The 14,165-nt window shown below is 41.4% G+C and overlaps 2 protein-coding genes across 5 annotated transcripts; both read right to left on the bottom strand.

The window, feature by feature from the left end:
- Positions 1–1,357: 1,357 nt before the first annotated feature.
- On the bottom strand, positions 1,358–4,375 carry glod5 (glyoxalase domain containing 5). Its single transcript, XM_031857673.1, has 4 exons — positions 3,227–4,375; positions 2,704–2,859; positions 2,318–2,473; positions 1,358–2,170 (listed from the first exon to the last, which is right to left on the bottom strand). The coding sequence occupies exons 1-4, from the start codon at positions 3,290–3,292 to the stop codon at positions 2,027–2,029; spliced, it is 522 nt and encodes a 173-aa protein (XP_031713533.1). The 5' UTR covers positions 3,293–4,375; the 3' UTR covers positions 1,358–2,026.
- A 104-nt stretch (positions 4,376–4,479) lies between these two features.
- On the bottom strand, positions 4,480–12,744 carry rlim (ring finger protein, LIM domain interacting). 4 transcript variants are annotated; one of them, XM_031857671.1, is made up of 5 exons: positions 12,497–12,744; positions 11,592–11,647; positions 11,203–11,430; positions 7,817–7,930; positions 4,480–7,734 (listed from the first exon to the last, which is right to left on the bottom strand). In XM_031857671.1, exons 3-5 carry the CDS (start codon positions 11,369–11,371, stop codon positions 5,780–5,782), a joined length of 2,238 nt encoding a protein of 745 aa, XP_031713531.1. In that variant the 5' UTR covers positions 11,372–11,430; positions 11,592–11,647; positions 12,497–12,744; the 3' UTR covers positions 4,480–5,779. The 4 variants fall into 4 exon arrangements, with proteins under 4 accessions (XP_031713531.1, XP_031713532.1, XP_031713529.1 ...); XM_031857672.1 differs by having other exon boundaries at positions 11,203–11,427; XM_031857669.1 differs by lacking the exon at positions 11,592–11,647.
- Positions 12,745–14,165: the final 1,421 nt, after the last annotated feature.

Raw genomic sequence — 14,165 nt, 5'->3', positions numbered from 1 at the left:
GAAAGCAAGAGAGTGAGCTGCATGCGAAAATTCTATGGTGAAAATAAGTGACTAATGAGGACACAAAGTAAAGCAAATAACCCTGTTATCAGGTGAATCCCTGCCAGTAAATCATTCAAAAACAAATGGCTGTCCTCAGTCCTCTTTTCACGATAACATTCTTGTGTCCTTCAAATGAAACTTTGTAGAGTGAGAAAAGTCAACAAGTAACTACTATGCACACTAACGTCCGATAAAGGTGCTTTTCTTTTATATGTGTGTACACTTGGAGTGCAAACAAAACCAGCGGCCGTGTTTTTATATGCGGAGCACTGCTGGGAAAATAAAAATGTTTTCCTCTTTCCAGTCTATTGGCCTGAAGTCAATGTGTGGCGAAAAGTCTGCACAGGAGGAATTGGTCTTGAAGACACGTGAGCTGCGTTTGCACCTGCCCTATATTATGTTATCTCTTCTTTGGATACATATAGGGAGGGAGTCTTTTGTTTTATTGGGAATGATATTTCCATGTCATACACCATCTACCACCCTATAATTATCTTCAAGTACAAATCTTGTCTTTATCACCACTTCCTTATTTCCTTATTAGTCAAACTGACATCAGGCAATGCCATTATTCCCTTTGTACTTAGACTTTCAGGGGACGTTTCCCTTGAATTCATGCAACTTCACAGTAGAACACAACTTAGACAGTATGTTCAGATCATCTTTCCATATGATAACACACAGCACTGTAACATTTTCAATTGGTGATTACACTTATTCATCTAGTGCTGTATTTCCATTATAAAGTATAGAAATACTGGGGCAATAATACAATATGGCAACAATGGGAAGAAGGAAATAATCACTAAATATACTGCAGTTGCCAGGCAATGGGAAAAAGTATTTTTATACAGAGATAATATTGTTTGTACAATAACACACGTGCATCCTGTGTTGTATCATAAGGAAATAATAAGATAAACCTCTATTGATCCCAAGAGGGGAACTGTGGTTGTTACAGTAGAACAAAGACAACAATGGTGTCGATAGAGAAAGTAAGATAATTATATAATTAAAAAACTAATCTATAGAGACAAAATAAATGGCAATGGTCAGTGACAGTGGTGATTAACAGAATCATGGGCAAGTCCATGTTAACAGAGCGCACCAGACTGATATGATTAAATAATGGCATTTAATGTTTCTGTATTTATAGATGTAACAGAAATATAATGCACAAAATATAACATATTATTGCATAGTATGAGATATAGCATAATGTGAAAGGTAGTAATATAACAAAATATAAAGTACAGGAGTATAAAGAGATGTTTAATGTGTGTATAATATCATACAGTATGTGTAATATGGTAGGTGTATTGGGCTATAATATAATATAAACATAGTATACTGTATAACAGGATATATAACAAGGTACATATTAGGTATATAATCCAGCAGTCCAGCAATGGAGGGGAGAGTAATGTGTCTCAGACACTGTGGAGAATGGGTCTGTGTTTGAGGTTATATATTGTGACAACCTCCGCTTAGTTTGGATTTCAATGCAGTGCATGTTGAATAGGATGCTGATTAGTGCCTCCTGGTAAAACCTTAGCCCTGTGTACTCTCTCAGTCTACGACTCACTCTGCTTCTCACTCCTTCTCCTTCAAAAAATCAGAATTAACACAGCCTCGGATTCATGGAAGAACCTTTTATTTTCTGCTGAAAAAGCTATAGTCCTCATAAGTGGTTCTCTTCACAAAGTAAGTACATCAGGTGCTGTGTTTTTCACTTTCTATTCCGAATTCAAAGTGTTAAAACAGCCTTTACCGTGCATGATTAAAATAAGAACCACTGGTCAGCAGAGCTACACAGGAACAGTGTCTTTACACAGCCAACTGATGTTATCGAGTCTGAAAATAGTGCACGTGTTGTTTGAATCACAGTAACTCTGGTGGAAAACTTCAAAGCTTAAACTTAAATTGTACAAAGTGGGTCCAGCAGACAGAGTTGGGTTCATTCACCAACAAGGCAAAAGAAGTCTTAAGACATTCCCTCTGATGTTGACTGGTTATAGTTTGACACTTCAATGAGATTGTGGTCTGGATCTCTGAAGTAAAGAGAGGTGATGGTCCCCACAGCTCCGCTCCTTTCCACTGGACCCTCCTCGATCTCGACCCCACAAACCTGCACGGAAGACGAGACGATACAAACTGACATTGTGCATGTCAGTGGCATGTAAAGCCGACTAGTGGTTTTAAATGAGTAGCCATCTTGCAAGTTTACGATTGACATCAGTAATTCAAGACAGTGTGTAGGAAACAGGTGAACAACCTTCAGATGTGCAGCTACTGTAGCCAGGGGGGTTTTGGTGATGAGGCACAGATCTGCAGAGCCTGCGGTTGGATGCTTGGCTTTGGGCTCAAACTCCTGACCCAGCTGGTGAAGATTAAACTTCTGCTGCCCAAAACCCAGGGCCTTACGGGTTCCCTTGAAAGTGTAGAGACATGTGTGGGTGTTGAGAAGTGTCTGAAAGCTCAAGGTCCCTCGCATCCCTCCTAAATGAGTGGAGAGCGGTGCCATCAACTGGTAAACAATCAAAGCCTGCCATCTAGTGGATGTTCTCTCTAACCAAAAACAAGAGTATGTATAGTCTCACTTCTACTACTAAAATAAATAATAATGATAAATTACATTACTGTACAAAGCACCTTGCATACCTTGAAAGTGATGACCTCCATGCCAAGGACCGAGGAATAGAAGCTGATGGTGTCCGGCACACTTTTCACTGTGAGAACCAAATGGTCGAGGCGGCTCACTTGAACTGGACAGGTTCGTTTGAATCTGACAACCCCAAGTGTCTGTATGGAGACAGTCTATAAGAGATAACACAAATACATTCTAGGGATAAACAAAACATATCGACATTAAAGAAGGTATTGCAATGTAATTGAGCATCAACAGCGCCGCTGAGTGGAAAGCGTGTACGGCGTCACGTGAGCACCTGAAAGGTGGAATTCTAGTACCGATAAGCAAATGGCTTCAACCCTCGGAAGTTAAGTCGCGTTCAAGTACGTGGACATAATTAGCTACCGTAGTAACGATTTTTCTACAGCGAACTCTTCACGCGTCTGCCGTTAATGTTCCTTCCGCCCGTCCCGTGCAAAGTAATGAGTATGGAAAGTGCTAGTGAGAATAAACGTAACTTTGGTGGTGAAACAATCGGGTAATTAATTAATTTACCTTGAAGCTGTTCCTCTGAAAGTGCAACAATCGACTCCCAACTCTCTGCAGCGCCATCGTTGCCATACAGTGACACGGGTACTTCCTTGTTTCTCCACCTATATGGACTGTGAACGAGTGACGACTGTACAAATGAGGGGGTTAAACATTTTTTTCTTCTAAACTATACCTTTTGTAAACGAGACTTCACCGATGTTTGTCTCCAACAAAGATCATGCTCGTGATCATTTGTTTATGTCAGATGTGAATGAATGGGGACTTCCACAAATCCTACCATTAACGGTGCTCGTAATAACACTTCAAGCGCTTCATACATGATTACACATATTCAGTGTATATTGAGACAGAGGACGGGCACAATGGGTGTGACCTTTAATGCTAATAACACTGAGGGGGACACCAACCATCAGTCAAAGTCATCGGGATCAAAGTTCAAGAACGTGAAAAATTAAATTCTGAAAAGCTCAAATGTGAAGTGGTTAGGGGAAGAAAAATCGCTGTCAAATGAAAGCAAACATGTAAATAAAGTATATTTAGAGTGTTTAATATAAGTGTTAATATGGTATGGTAATAATAGCTCATAATGTGTGCACCTTAATTCATAATAATATTACCCAACAGCACAGAGTGTGTAAAGAATGCATACCTGCGATGCATTTTGTAACATAACTTGTTTAATTCAGCGGTTAGTTTCATTTAACACCCAGTTAACATACTGCACTGGGTGACACAGAACAAGGCCAGAACTAAAGAATGGCTTAAGAGGGAACATACATTTCATTTACATATTTATGGTATTCAACAATGACAATGTCTTGCATTCAAACTTTTATGTCCCACAAAGGGAACTAATAATTGTGGCAAAGACATCAAACAGTGGAACAAGAAACATGACAGGATGGCTTTAATAGTGATGCCCTTTTCTTACTTTAGCCAGTGTTTCTGATCAACAGTGCTATTAAAAACTACTGAACTTCAAAATAAAATAACTTCAACACATTTTAAAAAGGTAATAAGTCTTCATTTAAGATTTTAGCCATTAACAACAGTTCTCAACAATAGCATATATTTATATCATGGTTTGTATTTCCCTACTTTCACTTTAGCATGTATTGCACACTGATATGGAGCGTCTGCTCATGGGGCAGAAGGAGGGCACAGCGGGTGAGCCTCTGGACTTTCTACTGGAGCCTTACTGTGACAGGACAATTGTGTGAATTGGTAAATGTGTAACCCTCAAACCCTTCGATTAATAACTTAAGTTGTCACGTGTACATTGAGGTGGACCTCCAGGTAAAGAGATCTGGTTTGAGTTGACATTTCACTTGAAGTCAATTTCTGGTCATTTCAATTAATGCCAATACCATCTTAGAGAACTTGATTCAATCAATCGATAATTAAAGACAATCCAATATGTTAGTGGAAAAATTAAGAATCAGACCAGTAGATAATAGATGACTGGACGAGTGATTGTGAAATCATTGTTGTACATTAAAAAGTAAGTATCCTTTGACATTTGGGGGGGGAAAAGGCAAGTATATTCAAATTATTTGACATGTCATGCCTGATGTAGTAAATTCACATGCCAACCACTTGATCGACATTCAATATTGAGACATCCCTAATTTCTGGTATGAATACTACACAATCGTTTTAATGATCAAGAAAATAAAGATGCTACGATTCCAAAATAAGTGGACATTTTGCAAAACTAGCCTGGTTTGATTCGTCTTTCCCTCATGTCTGTACAACAATCTACTTTTTTTTAAACAATTCATCACAGAGTCTTCATGGTAAATGCTGCCCAAAACAGTAGTTTTGGATTCTTTCAAGTGAACAAAAAACGGAGAGCACAAGTCGCACTGTTAATGGCAAACCAATTTATGTCCTACATCCTGTGGACACCTCAAACTCTAAATAATTCAGCTGTGTACACTGACACCACCTATTCGTCAACAGCAAATTTAGGGATGCTCCGATAGAGAGTAATTGCGGCTAACACAACCCTAATCTTTATGAGATAATTTACAATTCAAAACCAATTCACTAATACAAAGTATGATTCAAACTTATTTTTACAAGCTTATTTACAGCTAATACTTTGAACTTGTGTAACTAAGAACTGTACCAATACCCAACTTCCGGTATATAAGGCGCCATTTACGAGTTAATACAAAAGAGCAGATGTGCCGCAACTACCTGCAGATGTGCAGCATTTATAACCAGGGGATTCTTTAAGAGATACCAGTCTGCTTGTGTGCACGGCTTAATGCAATGCAACAGACTGCTTGGTCACTACAAGTTGATTCAAACAGCATGCATTGCTTGTGCCTAACTTTGGACTGCAATAATAAATGTCTTACTAAAGACTGAATATGCCCCGGTGTCACTGTATGGAGCACCCCGAATCAAATCTATAAATGCATTATGATCAAACTCACAAATGGTATGAAGGAAATACATTTCAACAGTGGAGACACATTCAAAGCCTCTTTTGGACTTGGGATATTTGATTACTTAGGTTGAGACAAAAGGCCCGCAGTCTTTAATAAGCTACACCACACTCTCTCGGTTGGCCGATACCAAGACAGCCCTGCGGCAGATGGGGCAAGTGGAGTTTTCAGAGAGCCAGCGATCAATGCAGTGCACGTGATACTCATGAGAGCAGGGCAGCTTACGTAGCTTGTTACCTTCTGCATATTCTGTTATGCATACACTGCAAGTCTTCAAGGCATCACTCTCACCAAAGTTGCGCATTGAGAGGTTGTCAATCTGCTCTTTGGTCAGCCCTTGGGGCTGGTCCTCGTCATCATCATTTAGGAGGAAGAAGTGGGCAAGCCGCAGGAAGGGCAGTGAGCTGGGCTCCTCCAGGCTGATAGGTGGTCTAGGTCGAGCCCTGCCCCCGGAGGGAGGTGGAGCAGTGGCAAGGCCCTCATCAATATCAGATTCAGCTGTCCTTGCTCTGACTCCTGCAGCCACAGGTGGTTCATCAACATCAGCAACAGGAGCAGCAGGAGTAGCATCTGGGTTGTTGAGGGCTTCAGCTAGATCTGCAGGTGTGCTGGCTCCACGGTTTGAATCTGAAGAATCAGAGTCTGAATCCATGAGGTAGCCGAGTTCACCAAAACCAGTCATTATCTGCCTAATCATAGATTGGAGAGCCATTGAGGTTGCCTCTCCCAAACCTGCATCAGAGATTCTTCGGATAGGGATGCGAATAGTGCTGACATAGGTCCTCACACCAGCACGCTCAGAGCGTGAGAAAGTCCTACGGAATCCACCACGCTCACTCTCATAAAGAAATGTGTTGTTTGAGTTCTGGGAGCGCGAGCGGGTTCGGCTAGCAATGCTGTCTCTTTGGCGATATTCGCCTGGACGCACACGGCGCACCTGGAGATCAAGCATAATAGTAGGGGGCCGGCGCCCGGCTGCGCCCGCTTCCCCCCCAGCAGCTTCTCCTTCCTGAGATGCCATATTTTGGGCCTCTGGGACCGTTTCTGCACCAGCCCTAGATGGCTGAACATCACTGTCAGCAGTGCTTTGCCTAGAAAGAACATGTTGTCGAGTCCGAGAACTGCCCTCCACTTGAGGCACAAGGGGCATATTGGCAGCAGAGTTGAGGCCTTGAGAGCCGTGAGCATTATGTAGATTACGTAGACCATCCTGCTGATCCAGGTTGAGAGGGGAGCGGCTCCTAGCTGTACGGGCCCTAGTCCTGCGTGGTTCTGGACTACGGCTGCGGGCTCTCCTCTGTCCTCTGCGTGGAGAAGGAGAAAGTGGTGGTTGTACTGTTAGGGTGGCAGGTGACCTGGGTGGTTCTTCAAAAATCTCATGTGAAACAACTTCTTCTAATTCTGGCTCTAGTTCTGGTTCCACTATGACAGCCAATTCCTCTACAACTGGTTCTTCCACCACTTCCGTCTCCATGGGCACCTGTGGTTCTGCAATGGTCACCTGGGGATCCGCAATGGTCACCTGGGGATCCGCAATGGTCACCTGGGGATCAGCAATGGTCACCTGGGGATCCGCAATGGACACCTGGGGATCCGCAATGGACACCTGGGGATCCGCAATGGACACCTGGGGATCCGCAATGGACACCTGGGGATCACCATTCGCCACCAGTGGATCACCATTCGCCACCAGTGGATCACCATTCGCCACCAGTGGTTCAGCATTCGCCACCAGTGGTTCAGCATTCGCCACCAGTGGTTCAGCATTCGCCACCAGTGGTTCAGCATTCGCCACCACTTCTTGACCCTCTGGAGACTCTTCTTGAGACTCCTGCTCCCCTTCAGCAGCTGCCTGCTGTTCAGCCAGGTTGCGATTCACACTGATTTCCAGGCTGAAGCGAAAATCGCCACTGTTTGGGTTGGTCTGGCTTACGGCCCGCCATGACTGGTTTCCACGATGGCCAGTTCTGGTTGTGTTGCCTGTGCGCCTTACTGTGTTCAGCCAGTCTAAGAGACTATCCCCATTGGCAGGATCCTCAGAGTTTTCTGGTGGTTCTGAAAAACAATAGAGGGAACAAGTGACAAATCATATCTGAATTTGACAGTACAACACAGAGTCAAAAAAAGGCAAACTTACCAACTGGATCTTCTACACTTTCAGTGCTGGGGGCACTAGTACTGTTATTCTGCTGTTCTGGACCATCTTTTATTTGCTGAAGTCTACTAAACAGCTCATCCTCTGTCACCTCTCCTGAAAGACACATTACAAAAGAAAACAACAGTCCGTTATTGAAAAAGAAAAATGACAATCCACGTATTCCTTGAAGGTTTAAGTGTTTATTACACTTCCTCTTCTCTAGTCTGACCACCAATGTGAGCTGGGAGAAAGCCATTTGCAGATGTTGGGAGGAACTGAAAGATTAACTCCCTGCAATTAGAACAAACATTTTCTGATTCAATGCATAGAGAGAGGTGAAGTCAGCAGGGGGACACAGTGAGTATATCTATATCTACCACAGTAACATTCCACTATTATTCCAAATATGACAATATTCAGAATTTAATATGGATCATGTAAACAGTGTATTTCGCTTGGATATTCCAAATTCGGCTTAATTCCAAATGTAGCATTTTCAGATTAAGACAGATTTATCGATTTCTTCTGGTTTGAGGAACGGTTATGGACACACATACAGGGCATATGGAATATGCATCTCAATTGGGGTTTTTAACCACAGTTTGCGACACAAGACCTTTTACCTGTTCACAGTCAGTTCTGTGCTCGTCAGCAAAAGAATAGCTCGAGCAACATGACGGTAGTTTGAAAGGAAGGTAAAATGTAAGCTATTTAAAGGGCGTAGCCATTGGACATAAATCAACGGGAATATTAGTAGAATGTTCTTTTTCAGTTTAGATGAGTCTCTCCAGACTCATAATATATGTAGTGAAGACTTTGAAGGAATTTAAAATGTAGGATTCCATTGAATCATTTCCAGTGAGGAACATGCTGCCTTCCCTTTAGATACGTTCTTTTTTTTGAACAGAGGACTGATAGAGAGCTTTGTCACATGGTGCAACGACAATCACCTGAAGATTAATTAATATCAGCAAAACCAATGAGCTTGTCGTGGACCACAAGAGGAACAGGAGGCCCCCTGTCCTGGTTGTCATCCAAGAAGAGGAAGTGAAGAGGGTGGACTCATACAAGTACTGTGGGGTCCAAATCAATAAAAAAAAAAACTGGACTGGACTCACAACACCTCGGGAAGGGACAGAGCAGACTGTTCTTCCTGAGGAAACTCGGATCCTTCAGTGTACGCTCCTGCAGATCCTCTATCTTCTAGTAGCCAGTGCTCTGTTCTTCATTGTGGTCTGCTGGGGAGGTGGCATCAAGACCTGGAGGTCAGCAGTCTCAACAAGCTGTTAAGCAAGGCCAGCTAGGTGATGAGGTTGGCAATGAACAGTGTGGATGCAGTGGCGGAGAAAAGGACGGGGGCCAAAATCAAAGCCATCTTAACCCTTCTCACCCTCTCTACAACGAGCTGTGGCATATTGGAAGCTTGTCGCAGACAGAAGGATAAAGGACAAGATCAAAACCTGCGGGTGTTTCTCAAAATCAAAGAAGGATCCTTCAATGGCTGAATTTCAAGGATGCTACGTCACCAAATCCTGACGAAGGACTGTTCCAATGTCGGAGATTCTTTGAACTCTACAGAGGACTTACTACTTCATTCGGGGCATTTTCAAGTACGTGTGTGTTAATCCTCCGCATTCCTAAAAACACCCACAATCATATGCGCATACTGCATTTCCTGTCCCCCAATTTGGAAACATTGGAAGAATGCTAGTAAACTTTCAGTTAATTGACCTCAGCAGTCCACCAAAATCTTTTCCTCAACAGATTTGAGGCGAGAAATTGCCAATCCAGTTGCTGAATCTTCAGTCACAATAGCTCTTAATAGCCTAATATAAAAGTTAAAAATGTAAAAGCAGCAAACAGACTCATTCAGCGAGCTATTAATAGCACTGAAGCCAGCAACGGCAAAGATGGACAGCAGGGTAGAGCAAGCATAATGTCACATCTAACTTGTTAAATAAGGGCTTTATCTAGACCAAACCAGAGTGGGTGATTGTTTGAAGTGGAAAGGCTAACCAAGACAGTTGTGATGAGTTTTATTTTGTTTGTCAAGTTTGAATGAAGTGTGTTTTACAATCCGCGAGGTAATGGTGGCATTGAGGAGATTATGTTAATTGTATGTTTTGTCCCTGTATAAATTATAATAATTGTACAAATCCCTGATACTTTTAACAGGCCTACGTATTTTGAATGCAAAATCAATATTCCTACTAGAGTAATATATTGAATTATTCGAAGTAGTATATTAAAAGAAACGTGTATTTCTTCCGCACACCGGCACACTTGCTAGACCGTTCCAACATGTGTTCCCTGAATGCTAGGAAGGAGTCTTGGCCAGCCTCTGAAGGACCCGACTTGGAAGGACCAGTCCTATCAAGGAAGCATCCTTTCAGAAACATCCTGAGAGTTGTCTAGTGCTGGGCGGTATACCGGTTCAACCGCATTCACTATGTTGTTTTATGAAATGCTGAACGCAAACAAATACGGATTGAAACAGAATATTTCTTTAGATAATAACATGTTGTGAATTGTGGAAATAATTACATATATCTTTTGACTGTTGAACTTTACAACACTCGAGAGTTATTGGAAATGTTTAAATCACATGCGCCTGAAAGAAACCATGAGCAATACACAGATGCATTCTGGGATGGGCGCTGTCGGGCATGCTTTGAACTCATGGTGTGGGCGGTACCAGAGCAAAATTGGAGCAGGAATTAAGTCGAAGATCCAACTTTTTTTTTTTTTTTATATAAGCTTTTTCTGAAATGTGTCAACACGAAAATAATATCCAATGTTAATTTTTGTACAGTATAGGCCCATAGAACCATGTGGTTTTCTTTGAACACAGCAATAGGACAATACTGAAAATCACTGAATGACTTTTAATTAGAAGCACCTGAGATACAGTACATAAAATACTTTTAGTTAGCGACGACGTATTAATCTAATTAAAATAATGTCTTAATTTAAATATGTCTAAATACGTATTGGCATTTTTTTTTTTGTTGGCTGACTTTTTTTTTGTCAGCCAACAGTTTGAAACAGAGGATTGGAATTAAATTCAGCCCAGACAAAGCATACAGGAAAGCAGATATAATGACAATGGGGATTTAATTTTTAGATAAAATTAGTAAAACTAAAGCTAAAGCTAAAATGACTGAATCCTATATTACACACGAGCTTAGTAAAATCCATAGCTGGAGAGGCAATCTGTGATGTGACCTGGTTTCATTTTAATTCACTTTAAATAAATAAAATGTAGTGAGTACCGACACCCACCCCTATCTTTGAGTTACTTAGTATTACACAAATGTCAACATTTTCAGTCAGAGATTACAGTCACAAGACTAAAGACTATTGTGATTAGACTAAAGGTGTATTACCTGGGGTGCCCAAAAGATTGTTGTCTCTCATGAGACGATAGTCCTCATCACTTAGATTGTTGACAAACTGGTAGAAGGCCTCCTCCCTGTCCAGGCGGTCCAGCTGCCTTCGGCGTTGTGACTCTGGCTGGTCACTGCCACTCTGCTCTAAACTGTCAGACCCTTCCATTGATTCAGAGGGGAGGGAGGTTGAGGGAATGCTCTCCAATCTTCGGCAAGATCCAGCTGCTGAAGCAAAAAATAAAGATTATATGTATAGCTTATTGACTCCAATAAGAATACCCAGATTTAGAATAGGATTAGGCAACAGGGATTCACTACCAAAGGCTCATGAAATATATATATCCACTCTGTTAGCTAAGATGAATCTAATGTCATCAGTGTATTACCTGCCGTCTCTGGTATTACAATCAACCAGGGAAATGGCCATCAAGGGAAAACTCGGCTGGAAATACAGTACACAATGCGACACGCGTCAATTTGTAAACCCAGACTCAGTACTATAGTTACCATAAACACAACACTGGCTAGCTGAGCAATTATGTTTATCGCAACGTATTTATCCCGAACAAAACATACAATGTGGCTATTCTATAGCTACTAAAAATGTGTATACTTTGATGGTTAGTGTATTTCGAAATCCTACGGGAAAGCGATGTGTTTGTCAAAGTCGCGATAAAAACAAAATGGCATCATCTGGTTTAGCTTACGTTCACCAGCTAGCTAGCTAGTAATGTAACTTGCACGGTTTGCAACACTGACAACTTCGATCACAATTATCTAGACAAGAGAAAGAACTATGTTTGTAGTAAAGGATGAAGGAAATACGGAAACACTGGTGATCGGATGAGTGTGGTTACGTTACCATGTGTATCGTCGGCTCAAAACAGGCTTCTTAAATGAGCAAACAACCCCGGCTGTCTGGAGCTTTCACTACGCTAAAGCTAGTTAGCCTCCATATCTTACATTAGCCAACGCTAACTTAGCCGGTAACTTCGTGATAAGTGTCCTCAGTTACAGTACCTTGACGTAAATACTCATATAGCTGGTGTTAGGAAACACGACGTGGACTTGATATTAGTCTTGTTTATTGTTACTGAGGAAACCACGAGGATTTCCTTAAAAAGACATTGACGCTACTGTTAGCATCACCACAAGCTAACTTAGCGAGCAACATCAACCAATGACGTTCACAGCCATCGACCAGAGCAAACAAGCTAAAATTAGCTAGCTAATGCAAGTAAAGGTAGTCAGGAGGAACACACAGTCTGTCACCAAATGTTTGTTAGATTACCTGTTCAATAATGTTCGTAGCAATGTAATCGTACTTCCAAATTGTTCTTCTAATATTATCTCAGAAACGCTCGACTGTTTAGCTAAGTACAATTTCAGGATTCCATTTTCTTTCTTTTAGGAAGGCTACAATGATTTACCGGAAACTGAGTACCCAATAACTCTTTTCCCTGAGTTTAACCTCCCAGGTAGACACAAGCGCTGCAACATCACAGGCTAAAGGGTTTGATTTTACGTCGGCCAATCGTGGCGACTGAGGCGGGGTGAGTTGTTACGCCTGAAAGACTGAACTCAGAGCCACAAAATATTTACAGCCTCTGAGAACAGCAATAGAGAGAGGATGTTTGTGTTGGACAGTGTAGCACTGTGGAGCTGCAGCGTCACGATGCGGTTGTAAAGGCAAAAACACTTACCTTCCGCAGAATTCAGGCTAGAAGACAAAGATCTGCAGGCACACGATCGGCTTAAATGGCCAGCACACATAGCATTATACAAAGGCTTTCAATAGAATTATCTGTCTACTGTTCATAATAAAGCATGACATTTACCCCTCAATAGCATCCAATGGCCTATGTCACAGCATAAATCATAAATTGAAGCAACTAATTTAGGCTATTTTAGTATTATGTGTCACTATTGTTCTATTGAATCCCATTTTGAATATCTGTTGTTTAGTGTGTTTTAAAACGTGTTCTATTATCTTGTTAAACAAAGGAAAGAAGGCCTGGTTGTGATTTTCATATAGCAATAAAAAAGTGCAGTTACTAAAATCCCATGTGACTGTTTTACATCATTGATGCCTTACTTAGTTGTATAGTTGCTAGTGTTGAACAACAAAACACACACAATATAGCATATTGCCCAAGGCAGTGTTGTATGCAGCCCTCATAATTTTTTTCAACATTAACTCACTCAATTCTCAAAAGAAGTGCTTTTTCAACAAGCGTGGGGAACTGAAAATCCAGAGTTCCATTGATAAATAGGCTGGTTCTGCTATGTTCATCGTGTACTGTAGGTACGTCTACAGCAGGGGTCGGCAACCTTTTTGATATAAATAAACAATCACACAAACAATTGTACTAATGAGATTCTATGACTGCCCATGCAGTGTGAGCACGCACTGACAAAACAACTGGGTCTCATTTAATAACCACAGGTGTATCTGATCCATTGCATTAGACATTCTGTCTTGTAATTTGCTTGCTGACTTATTGGCTATGGGTGACTAAAGAACAAAAACAATGCTAATACCACCTGACAATTTTGGAAGCATATATCACAGAATCTGTTATGGTCTGAGACAGTATCTCCAGCTCCAATTAAGCATGCCAGAATGAGTTGCAGTGTGGACCACAGCAGCCCAGCTCAGAGTTATGGATGAGCAGTCACTCTAGCAATGGCTGACCCTGAGTGCTAATTAGATATGACATTAGAATAACATGAGCCGAAGTCAGGCTTGTGCAGAAATTAAAATGCCTTGCGTCGAAGAAACGTCCAATATAACAAATAAGGACAGACTAATTGGAGTTACTGAGGTTATAGCTAGAATTTCACAGTTTTGTGGAAACAGCAAAAAATGATAGTAATAGGGAAGAATATAACCTATTATTGTAGTATACCACAAAGATGGGGCGGATATTTGCTTAACAGGCTCACTTACACTTCACTCC

The sequence above is a fragment of the Anarrhichthys ocellatus genome, unplaced genomic scaffold, assembly GCF_004355925.1.
Source record: "Anarrhichthys ocellatus isolate YVR2014 unplaced genomic scaffold, GSC_Weel_1.0 scaffold19, whole genome shotgun sequence".
Lineage (NCBI taxonomy): Eukaryota > Metazoa > Chordata > Actinopteri > Perciformes > Anarhichadidae > Anarrhichthys > Anarrhichthys ocellatus.
Note: the sequence above shows the minus strand (reverse complement) of the source record. Positions and strands in the feature narration are given on the sequence as shown.